Source organism: Ranitomeya imitator, chromosome 6 (genome assembly GCF_032444005.1).
Source record: "Ranitomeya imitator isolate aRanImi1 chromosome 6, aRanImi1.pri, whole genome shotgun sequence".
NCBI lineage: Eukaryota > Metazoa > Chordata > Amphibia > Anura > Dendrobatidae > Ranitomeya > Ranitomeya imitator.
Genome location: NC_091287.1, coordinates 179051128 through 179072967, shown reverse-complemented (window position 1 = coordinate 179072967; position 21840 = coordinate 179051128). Strand labels below are relative to the sequence as shown.

At 42.4% G+C, this 21840-nt stretch overlaps 1 protein-coding gene across 3 annotated transcripts in view; it reads right to left on the bottom strand.

Annotated features, from left to right (window-relative positions):
* The window catches only part of DDC (dopa decarboxylase), a 313463-nt gene that overhangs the window by 121826 nt on the left and 169797 nt on the right, over positions 1–21840 (bottom strand). For all 3 annotated transcript variants that reach the window (XM_069730344.1, XM_069730340.1, XM_069730343.1), the window contains one exon: positions 18122–18198. In XM_069730344.1, coding sequence (XP_069586445.1) covers positions 18122–18198 — 77 coding nt within the window. The remainder of the gene's footprint in view (positions 1–18121; positions 18199–21840) is intronic.

Below are 21840 nucleotides of genomic sequence, written 5' to 3'. Positions count from 1 at the left end.
TATTACAAATTAGCAGTTTTTTCTGGTTGTCAAAATACATTTTTATAGTTTTTTTTTATTGTTTTACCATTAAAGGTCTTTTTTGCAGGAATTCACATAATCTTTCCAAGAGTAGGGAATGTTAGAAATAAAGAAATAATTACTTAGCTTTAGAACAATCTGGTACTCCTACCCTACAACTCCTTTGATTACAGCTAATTTTACAGCGATATTGCACATCTATTGCTCTCCTTAATGCTGTAAGCAAACATTGGCCTCAGGAGTGCAAGATTCCATTGACTGAACTGGTGAGGGGATATCATCATTGCTTAACCCACAAGGACCACAATATTGAATATTTCATAGCATACCCTATTCTTGGGTAGAAGTTTGAAATACATGTTTTTGGGGTAAAGTGTAGTCTTGAGAATTATATTATAATGTAATGTTATTATATAAAAGGTATTTAACTCAAGAAACATTAGTTTCAACTAAAACAACCTGGGGGACGGGGTTGAATCATTGGAATAAGTGACCCAAAGGAGGACTGTTTTACGGTCAAGTGAGTTGGTAAGGCAAGGGTGGTATTAAACGTTGAGTGATCAGGGTATGAATATATGAGTATGAACATAGGGAAGAAAATCAAGGAGAAGTCGAAAGGGACCTGCCTCTTGAACTTGCCATCTCAAAAGTTTGGTTCCCAGGGCGGAGCATGCTCAGATTCAGAAGGGAGCTGAGATCTCATTGCCAAGATCTCTCGGGACAAGATCTAGTTTCCGAGATCTGAATCTGAGCATGCGCCGCCCCCCGGTGGCCATTTTCCCGAAGGCAGGAATGGATCTGCGTGGGCCTCCAGGCATTCACGAAATGCCGGCGGAGGCCCGCCGTCCCACAGACCACCACCACCCCCGTCTCACAGAACACCGCCACCTTCGCCCAACAGGCCACCGCCGCCATCATCCAACTGAGTATCGCCACAGAGAGCTGCACCAGCTCGGGAAGGAAGGCAGTGGCGTTGGACCGGGACCACCGCGACGGTATTTGTAAGTATATTCCAACTATAAGACGCACCCCCATCTCCCCCAAAAAATTTTTGGGAAAAAAGTGCATCTTATAGTCCGAAAAATATGGTAAGCTTATGTATATTAGCAGATGGTGATCATTTCTGTGAAAACGGTTGTTTCTTCAAGATGTGCATAGATTTCTTCCTGCAAACCTGGAGCAAGCGTAGTGTGTTCATTTTAGGACATGGTCACATATCAAAGTCAAATATCAGAAATACTCTGTCTGATACCTCATTCTGATATTTGACTCTGATACCTGACTTTCACATATTAAAGTCAAACATCATAAATACTCTGTCTGATACCTGATTCTGATCCCTGAGTCTGATACCTGAGTCTGATGCCTGACTTTGATACTTGAGTCTGATACCTAAGTCTGATACCTGACTTTGATACCTGACTCTGATATCTGACTCTGATACTCGTCTGATATCTGAGTTTGATACCTGACTTTGATACCCAACTCTGATACCTGACTTTGATACTCGAGTCTGATACGTGACTTTGATACCTGACTTTGATACCTGACTCTGATACCTGACTTTGATACTTGAGTCGGATACCTAAGTCTGATACCTGACTTTGATACCTGACTGATACCTGACTCTGATACTTGACTCTGATATCTGAGTTTGATACCTGACTCTTATACTTGAGTCTGATACCTGACTTTGATACCTGAGTCTGATACCCGAGTCTGATACATGAAACATTCAAACATCAGAATCAGAAGGTTATTTAGATTTCCTCAATACAGTATGTGAATGGTTCATCTCATAAAATTAGTACCAGGTATCACTTGAGCTTGTGGTGCAATGGTAAGGCTGACGGTTGTAGTCTCTAGACTTAGGCTGATTTCACACATCAGGTTTTTGCCGTCAGGCCCAGCGAGTTTGGAAAAAAATGGATTCGTTTTTTTCCGCAGGATCGTTTTTTTTCTGTCAGATCAGTTTTTTTCTGCCGGATCCGTTGTTTTCCGCCAGATCAGTTTTTTTCTGAAGGATCTGTTTTTTTCCGCCTGATCGTATTTTTCCGCCGGATCCAGTTTTTCCGCCTGATCCGCTTTTTTCCGCCAGATTAGTTTTTCTCTGCCGGATCTGTTTTTTTCTGCTGGATCCGTTTTTTTCTGCCGGAACCGTTTTTTTCCGCCGGATCTGTTTTTTTTTGCTGGATCCATTTTTTTCCACAGGATCCGTTTTTTTCTGCAGGATCCGTTTTTTTCCGCCGATCCGTTTTTTTTCCACCGGATCTGTTTTTTTCTGCCGGATCCATTTTTTTCTGCCATACCTTTTTTTCCCGACGGATCTGTTTTTTTCTGCCAAATCCGTTTTTTTCCGCAGGATGTTTTTTTTCCACCGATCCGTCTTTTTTCCGCTGGATCCGTTTTTTCTGCTGGATCTGTTTTTCTTCCACCAGATCCGTTTTTTTCTACAGGATCCGTTTTTTTCTGCCGCATGTTTTTTTTCCGCAGGATCCGCTTTTTTCCACCGGTCCGTTTTTTTCTGCCGGATCTGTTTTTTTTCCGCAGGATAGTTTTTTTTTCCGCCGGATCAGTTTTTTTCCGCCGGATCAGTTTTTTTCTGCCGGATACGTATTTTTCCACCTGATCCGTATTTTTCCACCGGATCCGGTTTTTCCACCTGATCCGTTTTTTATCAGAGTCAGGTATCAGAGTCAGGTATCAGAGTCAGGTATCAGAGTCAGGTATCAGAGTCAGGTATCAGAGTCAGGTACCAGAATCAGGTACCAGAATCAGGTATCAGACAGAGTATTTATGATGTTTGACTTTAATATGTGATAGTCAGGTATCTGAGTCAAGTATTAGAATGAGGCATCAGACAGAGTATTTCTGATGGTTGACTTTGATATGTGACCATGTCCTAAAATGAACACTGTACAAGTGAGAGATAAGGAGCGTCCAACGGGCCCCTGTTAGTGTAAATATGAACAATATTTGGTTGTCTGCATTCTAAATAACCAAGCTTTACTGGAGAGAACTTTAAATATCACACATTGGCGTTCAATTACTCTAGTCATACAGTAAACCCAGGATAGTTTAGCTGTTGGAGCCTTTATTGAGCTGTAATTGAATGCTGCAGTAAATAGGCAGCCGCTAATGACCCTTTTGTTCTAGCAGTCATTTTCTGCCAGTGAGGCATCATTTCGGCTTGATGTTGGTGTGGCGGTGATTATAACCTTCTTGTCTGCAGCTGTGCTTGACCAATAAAATTTGCCGTGATTTTCTATCATGTAAACTGAATTTTGCAGTTGGCATCATAAAATCTAACCTTTATTCTTGTAAATATGTCGATAATTATATAGATTTCAATTGACATGTTACAAAGCTGCAAAACACTCAGGAAAATTGGTCCATCTTGCTGAATTTCTTGTTCCAGTAGAGCTATTACATTATTGCCATGTGTTGCTGATAAATCAGGAGTATGTATGATAGTTAGCCTACTCCTTCAAATATGTATCTTTATTGATTCCTTTAGCCTGGTTGATTGCAGTAATTTTCAAACTACTTAATATTAAATATAGGTAATGGGATACATGGAGTACAAAAATGCAAGGTAAATTTATTTTTAACTTTTAGATTTCAGGTCTAAGGTCCTTTTTTGTCCAAAGCCATGAAGCAAATAATTGTATATTCCTCCTCCTGAAGCATCTGGCTGGCTACTTGATGAAACATGTCTATTTATACCACATTTCCTTTCCTTTGCTGGAGGAACAATAAGTATGTATGACCATAATGACGATTTGTATTGTTTTGGTAAATGTAAACTGACATGTGCACTCGAAAAAGGAATATACAGTATATATATATATATATATATATATATATATATATATATATATATATATATATATATATATATATATTGCACTGTGTTTTTTAGATCTAGTCATGGCTTTGGCTAAAAAAAATGTCATGCAGAAGCTGATCTCCTGCATTAACAAAACAATAAAGGGAATAGATAACCTATATTTTTGCAATAATTAAAAGTAAATAGTTGTACAAAAAACAATAAATTCATAATAATTAGCACTCAGTCAGTTTCTATATTCACTAATTATATGCATTCTGATTGATCTATGGGTAAAATAGATGTAAAAAATACAGCTATTACTTTAATAAGGCTGGGATCACAAGGCTGTTAATTCTCTCATGCAAGAAAATCGGGGTCAATTACGCAAGTACTCTGAGATCAAACTCTGTCACAGTGTGTAAATAAAATGAAAAAAACGTTCTCAAGAAGTTTCAGAATGCATAAAGAGGATCTGGCGAGAACCTGTGGAGAAATGGAATAGTACACGTATGGTACACGATTCCCATTCTCTGCAAGTTCTCATCAGATCCTTCTTAGGCTGCTTTCACACATCAGTTTTTTTTGCCATCAGGCACAATCCATCGAATGTTGAAAAAAACGCATCCTTTGCAGTTTGTGAAAAACTGATGCGACAGATCTGTTTTTTCAACGGATCCGACTAGCTGAACCTGCTAATTGGATAAAAAAAAATTGGAGCATGCTCAGTTAGCAAAAATGGAATCTGTCACCGGATTCCATCATTTGACGGATCCAGTGCCATAGGGTTCCATTGTAGCAAACGACAGATGGGGCGGATCCATTGCTGTCCGTTTTTTCGACGGACACAAAAAACGTTACTATGTCCGTTTTCTCCGGCCGCCGGAAAACCAATTTTTATGAAACGTCAGGCTATCTGTCGCAATCCGTCGCTAATACAAGTCTATGATTAAAAAACGGATCCAACGGCAACTTTTGCCATATTCGTTTTTTTCAAAATTCGCCGGATTGTGACTGACGGTAAACAACTGATGTGTGAAAGCAGCCTTATCCGTTGTGAAACTTCTTGAGAACGTTTTTTTCGTTCTATTTATTCTATTTTAGTTTCATTTTATTTTTATTTTTTTGCACATCAGCCTGCAAGAAACCTAAATTCATTAGTATAAAATTAGTTTTTGTTTCATTTGTCAAATTTAGTGCAACAAATCTATATGAATTATCTGTTACTTTTGAACTGTTTTACCATGTGTCATGTGAATGGTTGGCTGTTATGACCTGGTGGTAAGGACAATAATGGACCTGGTGGTTAAGAGCACACAGAATGAGATGATAGTTACTAATAATAAAGGACGAGCTCTGAGACGTGGGAACTCTGCTGACCGCAATCCCTAATCCTATCACACACACTAGAAATAGCCGTGGATTGCTCCAAACGCTCCCTATGCAACTCGACACAGCCTAAGAAACTAGCTAGCCCTAGAGATAGAAAAACAAAGCCTACCTTGCCTCAGAGAAATTCCCCAAAGGAAAAGGCAGCCCCCCACATATAATGACTGTGAGTAAAGATGAAAATTACAAACACAGAGATGAAATAGATTTAGCAAAGTGAGGCCCGACTTACTGAACAGACAGAGGATAGGAAAGGTAACTTTGCGGTCAGCACAAAAAACTACAAAAAGACCACTCAGAGGGCGCAAAAAGACCCTCCGCACCGACTCACGGTGGCTGGCACAACACAGGGGCAGAAGAAAAACGACGCTTCAACTCCTGAAGAGCTTGCACAGCCGCAGAAGACCAATTGACCACATCAGCACCCTTCTTGGTCAAATCAGTCAACGGTTTAGCAACACTAGAAAAATTACTGATGAAGCGACGATAAAAATTAGCAAAGCCCAGGAACTTTTGCAGACTCTTCACAGATGTCGGCTGAGTCCAATCATAAATGGCCTGGACTTTAACAGGGTCCATCTCGATAGTAGAAGGGGAAAAAATGAAACCCAAAAATGAAACCTTCTGAACTTTAAAGAGACACTTTGACCCCTTCACAAACAAAGAATTTGCACGAAGGACCTGGAACACCATTCTGACCTGCTTCACGTGAGACTCCCAATCATCCGACAAGACCAAGATATCATCCAAATATACAATCAGGAATTTATCCAGGTACTCTCGGAAGATGTCATGCATAAAGGACTGAAATACTGATGGAGCATTGGAAAGCCCGAATGGCATAACCAGGTACTCAAAATGGCCCTCGGGCGTATGAAATGCTGTTTTCCATTCATCGCCCTGTTTAATACGCACAAGATTATACGCACCACGAAGATCTATCTTGGTGAACCAACTAGCCCCCTTAATCCGAGCAAATAAATCCGACAGCAGCGGCAAAGGGTACTGAAATTTGAATGTGATCTTATTAATAAGGCGGTACTCAATACAAGGTCTCAAAGAACCATCCTTCTTGGCCACAAAAAAGAACCCTGCTCCCAATGGTGACGATGACGGGTGAATATGACCCTTCTCCAAGGATTCCTTTACATAACTCCGCATAGCGGCGTGCTCAGGCACAGATAAATTGAACAGTCGGCCCTTAGGAAACTTACTACCAGGAATCAAATTGATAGCACAATCGCAATCCCTATGAGGAGGTAGGGCACTGGATTTGGGCTCATCAAATACATCCCGGTAATCCGACAAAAACTCCGGGACTTCAGAAGGGGTGGATGACGAAATAGACAGAAATGGAACATCACCATGTACCCCCTGACAACCCCAGCTGGACACAGACATAGATTTCCAATCCAATACTGGATTATGGACCTGTAGCCATGGCAACCCCAAAACGACCACATCATGCAGATTATGCAACACCAAAAAGCGAATATCCTCCTGATGTGCAGGAGCCATGCACATGGTCAAATGGGTCCAGTACTGAGGCTTATTCTTGGCCAAAGGCGTAGCATCAATTCCTCTCAATGGAATAGGATACTGCAAGGGCTCCAAGAAAAAACCACAGCGCCTAGCAAACTCCAAGTCCATCAAATTCAGGGCAGCGACTGAATCCACAAATGCCATAACAGAATAGGATGACAAAGAGCAAATCAGGGTAACGGACAATAGAAATTTCGACTGTACCGTACCAATGGTAGCAGACCTAGCGAAACGCTTAGTGCACTTAGGACAATCGGAGATAGCATGATTGGAATCACCACAGTAAAAACACAGCCCATTCCGACGTCTGTGTTCTTGCCGTTCAGTTCTGGTCAAAGTCCTATCACATTGCATAGGCTCAGGTCTATGCACAGATAATACCGCCAAATGGTGCACAGCTTTACGCTCACGCAAGCGTCGATCGATCTGAATGGCCAAAGACAGACTCATTCAGACCAGCAGGCATGGGAAATCCCACCATGACATCCTTAAGGGCTTCAGAGAGACCCTTTCTGAAAATTGCTGCCAGGGCACATTCATTCCACTGAGTGAGTACAGACCACTTCCTAAACTTCTGACAATATATTTCTACCTCATCCTGACCCTGACACAGAGCCAGCAAGATTTTCTCTGCCTGATCCACTGAATTAGGTTCATCATAAAGCAATCCGAGCGCCAGAAAAAACGCATCAACATCACGCAATGCCGGATCTCCTGGCGCAAGGGAAAATGCCCAGTCTTGAGGGTCGCCACGTAACAAAGAAATAATGATTTTCACTTGTTGAACAGGGTCACCTGAGGAGCGAGGTTTCAAAGCAAGAAACAATTTACAATTATTTTTGAAATTCAGAAACTTAGATCTATCCCCAAAAAACAAATCAGGAATTGGAATCCTAGGCTCTAACATCGGATTCTGAACCACAAAAACTTGAATGTTTTGTACCCTTGCAGTGAGATTATTCATACAAGAGGACAGACCTTGAATGTCCATATCTACACCTGTATCATGAACCACCCAGAGGTAAAGGGGAAAAGAGAGACAAAACACACTGCAAAGAAAAAAAAATGGTCTCAGAACTTCTCTTATCCCTCTATTGAGATGCATTAATACTTTGGGTCACCTGTACTGTTATGACCTGGTGGTAAGGACAATAATGGACCTGGTGGTTAAGAGCACACAGAATGAAATAATAGTTACTAATAATAAAGGACGAGCTCTGAGACGTGGGAACTCTGCTGACTGCAATCCCTAATCCTATCACACACACTAGAAATAGCCGTGGATTGCTCCTAACGCTCCCTATGCAACTCGACACAGCCTAAGAAACTAGCTGTCCCTAGAGATAGAAAAACAAAGCCTACCTTGCCTCAGATAAATTCCCCAAAGGAAAAGGCAGCCCCCCACATATAATGACTGTGAGTTAAGATGAAAATTACAAACACAGAGATGAAATAGATTTAGCAAAGTGAGGCCCGACTTACTGAACAGACAGAGGATAGGAAATGTAACTTTGCGGTCAGCACAAAAAACTACAAAAAGACCACGCAGAGGGCGCAAAAAGACCCTCCGCACCGACTCACGGTGCGGAGGCGCTCCCTCTGCGTCCCAGAGCTTCCAGCAAGCAAGACAAAAATCAAAATAGCAAGCTGGACAGAAAAATAGCAAACCAGAGAAAAACAAGCAGGAACTTAGCTTCTGCTGGGAAGACAGGTCACAAGAACGATCCAGGAGAGAACTAGACCAATACTGGAACATTGACAGGTGGCATGGAGCAATGATCTAAGTGGAGTTAAATAGAGCAGCCAGCTAACGAATTAACCTCGTCACCTGTGGAAGGAAACTCAGAAGCTGCAGCTCCACTCACAACCACCAGAGGAAGCCCATGGACAGAACCAGCCGAAGTACCATTCATGACCACAGGAGGGAGCTTGACAACAGAATTCACAACAGTTGGCGCCTTTTTTTGAATTATGCCTGTCCTTAAGGAATGTAAGTGTATTGTTTCTCTATGTTATGTGTGGCATTCCTGAAGAAGGGGTCACTAAGACCCTGAAACGCGTTGAATAAACCACCATTACTACCTCATCAAGCTTGGAAATTGTATTGTTGCGGCAGGGCAGAAGATATCCACACACCTCATGCACACTGTATTTATATTTATGAGTCTTTGGATTCTCTTGTTAACTAACATGCATTTGTTTCTTTCTAGATTTTCCGTGGAATTTGCCACTTGGCATGCTCTCTTGTAGGTTTACTACTATATTGATTGCATAGTATCTTCCTGTTTTTGCCTGATTAGCTGGTGTCACTTTGGCATTGGGGCTCCCCTATGTGGCTTCCGAATTCTATCTGACGTCCACTTTTCATGTCTATTTGTCTTATTATTATTTATTCAGTAAAGTTTTCTATGTCATCTTGGCTGTTATACTCCCTGTTTTTTGTTGATTGCTGCCAACATCACGTAGAAGTTGCAAGATTACCTGCATAATCAAGTCATTGGCTGGTACACTATTGACCATTGGAGATCTTGTATACTCAGATATTGACTGGGATCAGAGTTCTGCTTCCGCAAAGGGGAAGAAATTCCTCAGTTTGTTACAGGATATTGTCATTCACCAGTTCATGGAAGTTCCAACAAGAGGCAATGCACTGTTGAATCTGATCATTTCTAACAATACATAGCCTATTGGAAATATCACTATTTATTAAAAACTTGGTACCAGTGATGACAATATCATTTAATTTTGCTTAAACTTAAAAAAACAAACAAACCAGTTGAAGAGGGAAAACAATTAAAGGCAAATTAAAGGCTTTGTTTATAAGCAGATAAGGAAAATTGTACTCAATTGTAGACATTTTTAATAAATATGAAGGTTGGCAAATGACTTTGTCCAAGTTTTCAATTTTGGTCTTCTGTGTATTTGAGTTTGACATCCCTGATGTAGCTGCACTTACACTTGCTTTATGCCATTGCTGAGCAAGCTCAGGACTGGTGTAGAACTGATCTATTTCTAAATCCTCCTTTGGTGATGGTCTTGGTACTTGCTGAACGTTTCTGTGTTTCCCAATGCCTTGTTCACAGCAATTGTACCTATCTCTTTGAAGCTCTTGATCAGGATTTCTTGCAGAAATTTCCTGCAGAAAACCGGAAATTTTCTGCAAGAAATCCGCATTTTTTTTTTTTTTGCGTTTTTTCCCCGGTTTTCTAAGCATTTTGCAAGCGTAATTAGCTTGCAGAATGCTAAAGTTTTCCAAGTGATCTGTAGCATCGCTTGGAAAACTGACTGACAGGTTGGTCACACTTGTCAAACATAGTGTTTGACAAGTGTGACCAACTTTTTACTATAGATGCTGCCTACGCAGCATCAATAGTAAAGGATAGAATGTTTACAAGTAATAAAATAAAATTAAAAAAATGGTTATACTCACCCGCAGACAGCCGATCTCCTCAGCGGCGTCCGTTCCTATAGATGGTTTGTGTGTGCAGGACCTTCCATGACGTCGCGGTCACGTGAGCGGTCGCGCGACTAATCACAAGACGGCGACGTCATCGCAGGTCCTTCACACAGAGCATCTATAGGAATGGAAGCCGCAGCGTGCACCGCTGAGAGGCAGGAAGACATCGAAGGTGAGTATATCACTGTTTTTTATTTTAATTCATTTTTTTAACCAATTATATGGTGCCCAGTCCGTGGAGGAGAGTCTCCTCTCCTCCACCCTGGGTACCAACCGCACATAATCTGCTTACTTCCCGCATGGTGTGCACAGCCCCATGCGGAAAGTAAGCAGATCAATGCATTCCTAGGTGTGCGGAGTCACCGCAATTCCGCAAATTTAATGAACATGTTGCTTTTTTTTCCGCGATGCGATTTTTTTCGCGGAAAAAAAGGCAACATTTGCACAAGAAATGCGAAATACATTGTAAATAATAGGAGGCATATGTAAGCATTTTTTTCGTGTTTTTATCACGTTTTTATAGCGAAAAAACGCGAAAAAAACGCAAAAAATACTGTACGTGTGCACATGGCCTTACAATCAGCAATATTCTTGCATGTAAAGGTACCTTCACACTGACCAACTTCACAACGATATCGCTAGCGATCCGTGACGTTGCAGCGTCATGGATAGCGATATCGTTGTGTTTGACACGCAGCAGCGATCTGGATCCTGCTGTGACATCGTTGGTCGGAGCAGAAAGTCCAGAACTTTATTTTGTCGCTGGATCTCCCGCAGACATCGCTGAATCGCCGTGTGTGACGCCGATTCAGCAATGTCTTCACTGGTAACCAGGGTAAACATCGGGTTACTAAGCGCAGGGCCGCGCTTAGTAACCCGATGTTTACCCTAGTTACCAGTGTAAATGTAAAAAAAAAGAAACACTTCATACTTACATTCCGGTGTCTGTCACGTCCCTGTGTGTTCTGCTTCCCTGCACTGTCAGCGCCGGCCAGCCGTAAAGCAGATTACAGCGGTGACGTCACCGCTGTGCTTTACGGCCAGCCGGCGCTCACAGTCAGTGCAGGAAAGCACATCGCCGGGGGACAGACACCGGAATGTAAGTATGTAGTGTTTTTTTACATTAGCACTGGTAACCAGGGTAAACATCGGGTTACTAAGCGCGGCCCTGCGCTTAGTAACCCGATGTTTACCCTGGTTACCAGTGGACTTCGCATAGTTGGTCGCTGGACAGCTGTCTGTGTGACAGCTCTCCAGCGACCACACAGCGATGCTGCAGCGATCGGGATCGTTGTCTAGATCGCTTCAGCGTCGCTAAATGTGACGGTACCTTAAAGCTCTTTTGATACAAAGCAGAGATGACTGCACTTGTTTCTTGCAGAAGATAACAATTTAAAGCACCTGCCCCCTTTTAACCTCTTAGTGACAGTCAATTTTGTCCTTAATGACCAAGCCAATTTTGGCAATTCTGACCACTGTCGCTTTATAAGGTTATAGCTCTGGAACGCTTCAACGGATCCCACTGATTCTGAGACTGTTTTTTTCAAGACATACTGTACTTCAGGGGTGTCAAACTGCATTCCTCGAGGGCCGCAAACCATGCGTGTTTTCAAGATTTCCTTAGCATTGCACAAGGTGCTGCAATCATTATGTGTGTAGGTGATTAAATTATCACCTGTGCAGTAGAAGGAAATCCTGAAAACATGACCTGTTTGCAGCCCTCGAGGAATGCAGTTTGACACCCCTGCTGTACTTCATGATAGTGGTAATATTTCTTTGATATGACTTGCATTTGTTTCTGAAAAAATAAAATTTGGAAAACTTGGCAATTTTAAAATTTTAATTTTTGTGCCCCATGGCTACTTTCACACTGGCGTCGTTTTGAATACGTCGCAATGCGTCGCTTAATCTAAAAAACGCATCCTGCAAAGTTGTCTGCAGGATGCGTTTTTTTCCCCATAGACTAACATTAGCGATACATTGCGACGCATTGACACACGTCGCAACCGTCGTGCGACGGTTGCATCGTGTTGTGGCGGACCGTCGGCAGCAAAAAACATGTTACATGTAACGTTTTTTGCTGCGTTGTGTCCGCCATTGTCGGGCCGCGCATGTCACCGATATAGGGAGAGTGCAGGGCACGTTATATTTTAAGGATAGATGTGGACTGCCCTTGTAAGGGCGGGAGCTTGGGGATTCAGCTTGATTGATAGCCCCTATAGGGATTGACAGGGTATTGTCGCCCGATGCTGTGGCATGATGGATTCTTTCATTAAAGCAAGTTTTGGCTCCACTTTACTGGTCCTTGGCAATTGGTGAGACTGTTCCATTTTATATATTTGTTCATGTTTCACACCATTTGACCCCTGCTCCTTTTTTGTGATACCTGCTGATATTTATGCAACCAAGGTTATCCATTTATTTGTTTTGGCACTCAATTAGTGCTTTTGCATGTGTGTGTTACCCTTATCAAATAAGGTACCTTGGCTTGATTAATAAACACATTGGGCCATTGCGAGTGTTGTTTTATTAAACCCTTAGGAGTACTAATCCAGTTATGATGTAGTACCTGACAGGTCACATTATGTAGTACCCTTTTTATATTCCTCTTTAGGTGACACTATTTTTTGTACTTTGTTTTCTTTTTATATATACACATTAAAAGTTATGTTTTAATTCCTGCTTATGCTATGTTTCCAGGTGGATAGATGCCTCAGAGAAAGACATACCCCAAATCTGCCCCCTGTTGTTCTTTCTAGGTTGGAGGACACACCGGTGCAGACGGACGAACCTATGCAGGTGGGAGGAGTCTCTTCTCAAACTGGGTTGCCTGCGGTTCGCTGTGGTATGGGGTCATGTTTCTACTGTGAACTTACGGGTCATTACATCAATGTTTGCCCAGCTCGCGCCAAAGTATGTTCACCATGACTGAATCAAGAAAAGATCATGCCCATGTAAGCGGGAACACCTCAATATATATATATATATATATATATATATATATATATATATATATAAAAAAAATTCAATGCTTTATTAGTAGAAAACAGCACACAGCACAAAATATTTAAAACACTTAAAATTGCAAATTGCTATCTTTTCCCTGAGGAAGCCGCACTTTTTTGCGGCGATACGCGTGGGATCCTATCCCACACCGCTTGTCCCACATCATCAATGCGAGTTGCTTTTTGCTGAATTCATGATTTATGGAAAGCAGGGTATACTAATTCTAGAATCGGGCATTTTTCCCATCTTAACCCTTTTGTTTCCGCCTTCCTTCACTCTGCATTATAACCTTTTTTGCTAGCATACCAACTACATTCTTTCTAACCTATATGGTACTGTGATACTCGTGTAATCACACTTGTTTTTTAGCTGCCTATTTTTGGTTTATTTATACCAAGATTGAATGTTATCTGGGACCCTTCTTTGTAGAATTTGCGTATTTGTGAACATTATATTATATTTGTGTATATGCTATTTTTTGGGGGGGACTATTTGTGAATCAGGTAACTGCAGAGGTGAATCTTTGTGGATCGAGGCATCCTCACCATATGTCGTTTCCAGTGAGGTCCGATGTTGAGGATCCAGAGGCCCCTCATTGAATGGCAGGTACCGTCACAATCCATTTTTTAATTTGTGGTAGCTCTGGTTCCACTATGATTTTAATGAAGTGTTTTTCCTTTCAGGACCAGCAGGGGTTAATATCAGTGTTCCTCGCTGGCAATTTGTTGTAAGTGCAGAGTTGTTAGGTCAGCTGATGTGGGTGGTGACCACTCCCATCATCTTTTAAATGGTCACCTGATGCATCAGCTGACTGTCGGTGATAGAGCAATCTACAGTGACCAAACCTGGTGTAAGGAACTTGCTGGCTGCTGTGGTTTATGAGCTGGTTTTGTGAGTTTGTGATCCTGGTGCCTTTATTCTGCTGTGCGGTGTTTTGCAGCAGAGGAAGTTGTTAAAGCTAAGTTGTGTTATTACCCCATCTGTCTCATGTTTGTCTCGGTCCCCTGTGTTGAACTATCTGCAGTGGTGAGGCTAGACCCCTTGCCAGCCAATGCACTAGCCAGGGCAGTGTGAGGTGACAGCGAGGGATAAGATTCCTGATGGTGGTGGGGTGAAGGACCCACTTAGGGCTTTAGGAGTAGTTCAGGGTCAGGCTCAAGTTTAAGCAGGATGTGACCATTCCTCATTTCCCTATTGGTGTTGAATAGTTTGGATGCAGAAGAAGTTTGGACGCAGTAGATTATATGGGGTAATTAAACTTTTATGTACACCGAACAGGAGGTACATGCATCAACTTTTTAATACTGCATAACAGGAAGTCTAAAGGACGTTTTACCAGAGAGAAAGTGAAAACAAAGTACAACAAGTATATGCATTACATTCAACTAAGCATATAACGGTAACAACATGGCCATCTACTGTCAGAAAAGTGTAAACTCCTCCTGCACACAAATTAGTCTGTATCTGTTGCATATCTGCCAACAATTGGTAGGGCCTTCCTCACCCCTTTACCATCCCGTTGTGGTCGCTATATATATCGTGACAGGGTGGTTTAATTTACTATTTTTTATTTTATTTTGATCACTGTGATAGGGTTCATCACAGTGATCAAAATGAACCAATAGGAAAAATCTCCTATTGTTGCCGGGTGCCGGTCAGCAGATCTAGGCGTGCACACTGTGCATGCGCCCGCCATTTTCTTCCAGGAAGATGACATGGAGGGCCGTGGGACAGAGCCGGAGGGTCCGGGGATGCTGGAGGTACTGGGGGGGTGCTCTGGGGACCCCATTTCTCGCTCCTCTGGTATTCTAGATCATATCAGAGGAGAGATAAATAAATGGATATTGGAGTTTTGTTTTTTTTCCAGTCGCCGTTAGGGTAAGTTCACACAGGGCGTTTGTGTTGCTGCGTTTTTTTAATGCTAATTTTCAGCTGCTTTTTACAGTACCAGCAAAGCCTATGACATTTCAGAAATCTCATGCACACACATTGTTTTTTGTATGATCAGTATTTTGTGCTTTGCTGCTTTTTTTGGACACAAAGCATGTCACTTCTTTTAGCATTTTTGCTGCGTTTTTTCTGCGTTTTTCACCTATTGACTTGAATTGGTGTTGAAAAAACGCAGCAAAAACGCAGCAAAAATGCAGGTATCATTATTTGCTGCATTTTTGCTGCTGAAAATCCAAGGACATTAGCATGGACAAAGAGAAAAAAAACGCACCAAAATACGCACCAAATACGCAACAAAAACTACACCAAAAATGCACCTAAACCTGCGTTTTTCCTGCCAAGATGATCAGGTTTTGCTGCAGAAAAAAAAGCAGCAAAAACGCTGTGTGAACTTACCCTTATTCGTTGCATAACGGCGATCTCAACACTGGGGATGGTAAAAACCGATTCAAATCATGTTCTCCGAGGTCTCAGACACCACGGTAGCAGAGACCCTTGAGATTTTCAGACGCTGGGGGCGCTATACTCTTATTTCTCAGTGCCGTTAAAAAGCGGTGCTGTGGAATAAGTACCCTAAACTTCCGCCATTAAAAGGCTCATCGGTGGTTGTTAAGGAGTTTAGGCAATCCGTCTGTAATTATAAATCAAGCAGTATGGTAGAGTGATATCAGCTGCCTTTTTGTCCTTAACACTTACTCCTATGCTAACAAGAAGATCACAGAAACAATGTAAAGAAGTAATTTTATAGCGGGGCTGAAATTCAGTGGAAATACAGGTTTTTGTGATTAAACTAATTTTCATGGCAAGGAATGATGTTGCATCTTTTGCATTTCATCTGATTACTCTTCATAATAATCTAGAGTTAATGCAAATTGCCACTATAAAAACTGAAGCAGCAAACTTTGTGAAAAACAAAATGTCTCAGTCTCAAAACTTTTGTGGGCGTGCGCTAGCGATGCATCCGACATATGAATTACTTGCGGCGTTAACGGACTGTGTTACACTGCGTTATGCCGCGGTGTGATGTAGTTTGTCTAACGAACGCGTGCAACGCAATCTGAACCCTTTAGGGGTCATAAGCACTAAAGTTGTCCAAACAACCTGATACGTTTTTATGAAGAGGAGAACAGAAGCTTGGCAGAAGGGTAGCTATTACAATTGTGTTTTTGGACTTTTCAAAGGCATTTGACACTGTCCCAAACAGATGCCTAATGGGTAAATAAAATTCTATGGACTTAGAAAATAAGGTTTGTATTAGTATTGAAAACTGACTCAATGACACTGCGTTGTACTGAGTGACTGCTAATCTCAATGGTCTCTGTTTATAAGTGGTGACCCCAAGGTTCGATGCTGTATTCATCATTATTCAACATATATATTAATGATTAAGAAGTTGGGATTAATAGAGTTGTTTCTAATTTTGCAAATGATGGAGCTATAGAGCAATCAATGAAAGATGTTCATATGTTACTGACTTGGACAAACTGCGTGTTTGGGTATCCATTTGGTAGATGAGGTCCAATGTGGAGCTATGTAAAGTTATAACAATCAGCAGGCAATATATGTTCTAGGGAGAGTAAAGCTAGTAGAATCACTGGTAGTGGTAGATCTATGTGTCCTTGTACTTGTAGATCGCAGAATAAATAGCAGCATGCAATGTCAATCAGCAGCTTCTAAGGCCAGTGGGTTATTGTCATGTATTAAAAAGGCATGGGCTTGTGGAACAGAGAAGTAATATTACGATTTTGCGAAGTGTTAGTGCCACCGCATCTGGAATATGCATTTCAGGCTCTACGCAGCAGTTCAGAATAAATATGCCTTGAAATTAGAAAAAGTACAAAGGACAGTCACAAAGCTGGCAAGGGGCATGGAGGATCTCAGTAATGCTGAATGATTAGCCCATTCAGCACATATGATGTATTATTACCTTAACTGTAGGTCCCCACTTTGATGCTGGCTCCAAAAATAAGCCCTCATATAGATATGTGGATAGAAAAGCAATGGTTCTTGGAAGAAGGAGAGGAAAGAGCAAAAGTGCACAAAAAAAAGACAAAAATCATAAGAAAGAAAGGTTCAATCTCTACAAGAGACCGGCCTTTACTGTGAGAACTATTATTCTGCGCAACAGCCTATCTCCGGTGCTAGTCTTACCAACAATTGTTGATGGTTTCAAAAAGGCTTAGGCCACTTTCACACTAGCGTCGTTTTCAATACGTCGCAATGCGTCGTTTAGGGGAAAAAACGCATCCTGAAAAGTTGTCTGCAGGATGCGTTTTTTCCCCATAGACTAACATTAGCGACGCATTGCGACGCATTGACACACGTCTCAACCGTCGTGCGACGGTTGCGCCGTGTTGTGGCGGACCGCCGGCAGCAAAAAACGCTACATGTAACGTTTTTTGCTTCTGACAGTCCGCCATTTCTGACCGCACATGCGCGGCTGGAACTCCGCCCCCACCTCCCCGCACCTCACAATGGAGCAGCGGATGCGCTGGAAAAATGCATCTGCTGCCCCCCTTGTGCGGCGCATTCACTGCTAGTGTCGGTACGCCGGCCCCACGGACTGCGAGGGGCCGGGTACGACGCTAGTGTGAAAGTAGCCTTAAAAGTTTTTTATAATATAAACAATTATAAACATGTGTAACTCTCTTGTTAAGAATGATGAAATTATTCGATTGACACTTGGGATCAGGGGGAAATCCTCCTATTTGGGGCAGACTAGATTATGCAGTAAGGATATACCGAACCCCACTGTTGTTTTTTCCTATCCTTTGAACTCGACAAACATGTGTCTGTTTTCACCTGTACTAACTATGTAACTATATAAACCAACTTTTAACCAGAGGCATAGTCATATTCAGAGGCATGAAATGGCTGCTAAATTATTAAATGCTTGGCAATAATTATGGATTGATAGATTTACTCACCTGATTCTTGTTGATCATATTGAAGGTAAACAGGATCAAGTTTAAAGGCACCAATTAGATCTGATCTCTTCTTTACCCTATTTTATACAAAAAGATTTGTTAGTTGATATCAGTACTTTGTCTTACAAATAATTTATAAGTATATTATTGCAGACAAAATACATTCGCTAAAATACATGAATGTCCCATCTTGAGTACCTTTTTTTTATTTTAAAAGTGTTAAATTTATGCTAATTAATTTACTAATATATCTTTATAGCAGTCAAAGGTTTATATATATCTGATGCAGAGCTTTATATTCCTTGCAGAGACTGGAACTTAAAACATAATATCTGCCTGTAATAGAGCAGTATTTATTAATTAAACCATTGTGTAGAAGTCGTGGAGGTGAAGTTCTGCTCCTTGACACTCCAAGTGGTTAAATCTATTTTATATTATTATTTATTATTATAGCGCCATTTATTCCATGGTGCTTTACATATGAGGATGGGTATACATAATAAAAACAAGTACAATAATCTTGAACAATACAAGTCACAACTGGCACAGGAGGAGAGAGAACCCTGCCCGCGAGGGCTCACAATCTACAAGGGATGGGTGAGGATACGGTAGGTGAGGATAGAGCTGGTCTTGCAGTGGTTTGGTCGATCGGTGGTTACTGCAGGTTGTAGGCTTGTCATATTGATGTATGTTATCTGAGAGTAAAACACTCAAAGGCTGCAGTTTAGTCAGACAGGGTTAACTGTAATAGCTGGCCCAGATTAGAGAGGGGGATCTGAGAGTTAATGCCAAGTTCAGGAAGTGTCGAATTCGGTGAGAGATAGGGTGGTGAAGTGACAGCAGCACAGGCAACAGGCTACTAGGAACAGCATGGGTCTTTTACTTGGGGCAGTTAATTGCCAAAGAACCCTTCAGTGGGAGTCCGTCCGCAGGCCCAGGAACCTCGAGATGGACATTGTGTCCTTTGGACCCACTAAGCTTGTAGGGAAAGTTGGACTCAAACTCTTGGAAGTGGAGGTTGATGGAATCTGAGTGCACTGCTTGTGGTGGAGAAGAATTCCTAGTGCTAGAGGAGTTAGCAAGATGGATGCTCCACACATACTGAGAACTGGGGCTGAAGTTAAGTCCGGTACCTATAGGAAAGACTGTAGCCCATTGGGCCTTATGCTATTTGCCTAATTGTAATGACCGTAAGCTGCCAAGTAAAAGTTTCATTGTTTTAACTAGTTCAGTGTCCAATGGATTGGTTGTTGTGAAGGTTCTGGAAGATGAAAGCCTGAACTCAGTGGAGGCCTGTTATGTTTGCTAATGACAGGTGTTATGAAGGCAATCCAGAAACACAGTGTGCTTAGCGATCAGAGCGCACACAGTGATCTGACAAATACCCAAAAATACAAGAACGAGCTCTGAGACGTGGAAACTCTGTAGACTGCACACCTGATCCTATCCTAAACACAACTAAAAGCGGCTGTGGATTGCGCCTAACAACTACCTAGGCAACTCGGCACAGCCTAAGAAACTAGCTAGCCTGAAGATAGAAAAATAGGCCTGACTTGCCTCAGAGAAATTCCCCAAAGGAAAAGGCAGCCCCCCACATATAATGACTGTGAGTAAGATGAAAAGACAAAACGTAGGGATGAAATAGATTCAGCAAAGTGGGGCCCGATATTCTAGGACAGAGCGAGGACAGTAAAGCGAACTTTGCAGTCTACAAAAAACCCTAAAGCAAAACCATGCAAAGGGGGCAAAAAAAACCCACCGTGCCGAACTAACGGCACGGCGGTACACCCTTTGCGTCTCAGAGCTTCCAGCAAAACAAAAGACAAGCTGGACAGAAAAAAAGCAACAAAAAAGCAAAAAGCACTTAGCTATACAGAGCAGCAGGTCACAGGAACAATCAGGAGAAGCTCAGATCCAACACTGAAACATTGACAAGGAGCAAGGATAGCAGCATCAGGCGGAGTTAAGTAATAAAGCAGTTAACGAGCTCACCAGAACACCTGAGGGAGGAAGCTCAGAAGCTGCAGTACCACTTGTGACCACAGGAGTGAATTCAGCCACCGAATTCACAACAGTACCCCCCCCTTGAGGAGGGGTCACCGAACCCTCACCAGAGCCCCCAGGCCGACCAGGATGAGCCGCATGAAAGGCACGAACAAGATCGGAAGCATGAACATCAGAGGCAAAAACCCAGGAATTATCTTCCTGAGCATAACCCTTCCATTTAACCAGATACTGGAGTTTCCGTCTAGAAACACGAGAATCCAAAATCTTCTCCACAATATACTCCAATTCCCCCTCCACCAAAACCGGGGCAGGAGGCTCAACAGATGGAACCATAGGTGCCACGTATCTCCGCAACAACGACCTATGGAATACATTATGTATGGAAAAGGAGTCTGGGAGGGTCAAACGAAAAGACACAGGATTGAGAACCTCAGAAATCCTATACGGACCAATAAAACGAGGTTTAAATTTAGGAGAGGAAACCTTCATAGGAATATGACGAGAAGATAACCAAACCAGATCCCCAACACGAAGTCGGGGACCCACACGGCGTCTGCGATTAGCGAAAAGTTGAGCTTTCTCCTGGGACAAGATCAAATTGTCCACTACCTGAGTCCAGATCTGCTGCAACCTATCCACCACAGAATCCACACCAGGACAGTCCGAAGACTCAACCTGTCCTGAAGAGAAACGAGGATGGAACCCAGAATTGCAAAAAAATGGAGAAACCAAGGTAGCCGAGCTGGCCCGATTATTAAGGGCGAACTCAGCCAACGGCAAAAAGGACACCCAATCATCCTGGTCTGCAGAAACAAAACATCTCAGATATGTTTCCAAGGTCTGATTGGTTCGTTCGGTCTGGCCATTAGTCTGAGGATGGAAAGCCGAGGAAAAGGATAGGTCAATGCCCATCCTACCACAAAAGGCTCGCCAAAACCTTGAAACAAACTGGGAACCTCTGTCAGAAACAATATTCTCAGGAATGCCATGCAACCGAACCACATGCTGAAAGAACAAAGGTACCAAATCAGAGGAGGAAGGCAATTTAGACAAGGGCACCAGATGGACCATTTTAGAAAAGCGATCACAGACCACCCAAATGACTGACATCTTTTGAGAAACGGGAAGGTCAGAAATGAAATCCATCGAAATATGTGTCCAAGGCCTCTTTGGGACCGGCAAGGGCAAAAGCAACCCACTGGCACGAGAACAGCAGGGCTTAGCCCTAGCACAAATCCCACAGGACTGCACAAAAGTACGTACATCCCGTGACAGAGATGGCCACCAGAAGGATCTAGCCACTAACTCTCTGGTACCTAAGATTCCAGGATGACCAGCCAACACCGAACAATGAAGTTCAGAGATAAGTTTATTAGTCCACCTATCAGGGACGAACAGTTTCTCTGCTGGACAACGATCAGGTTTATTCGCCTGAAATTTTTGCAGCACCCGCCGCAAATCAGGGGAGATGGCAGACACAATGACTCCTTCCTTGAGGATACCCGCTGGCTCAGATAAACCCGGAGAGTCGGGCACAAAACTCCTAGACAGAGCATCCGCCTTCACATTTTTAGAGCCCGGAAGGTACGAAATCACAAAGTCGAAGCGGGCAAAAAATAACGACCAACGGGCCTGTCTAGGATTCAAGCGCTTGGCAGACTCGAGATAAGTCAAGTTCTTATGATCAGTCAATACCACCACGCGATGCTTAG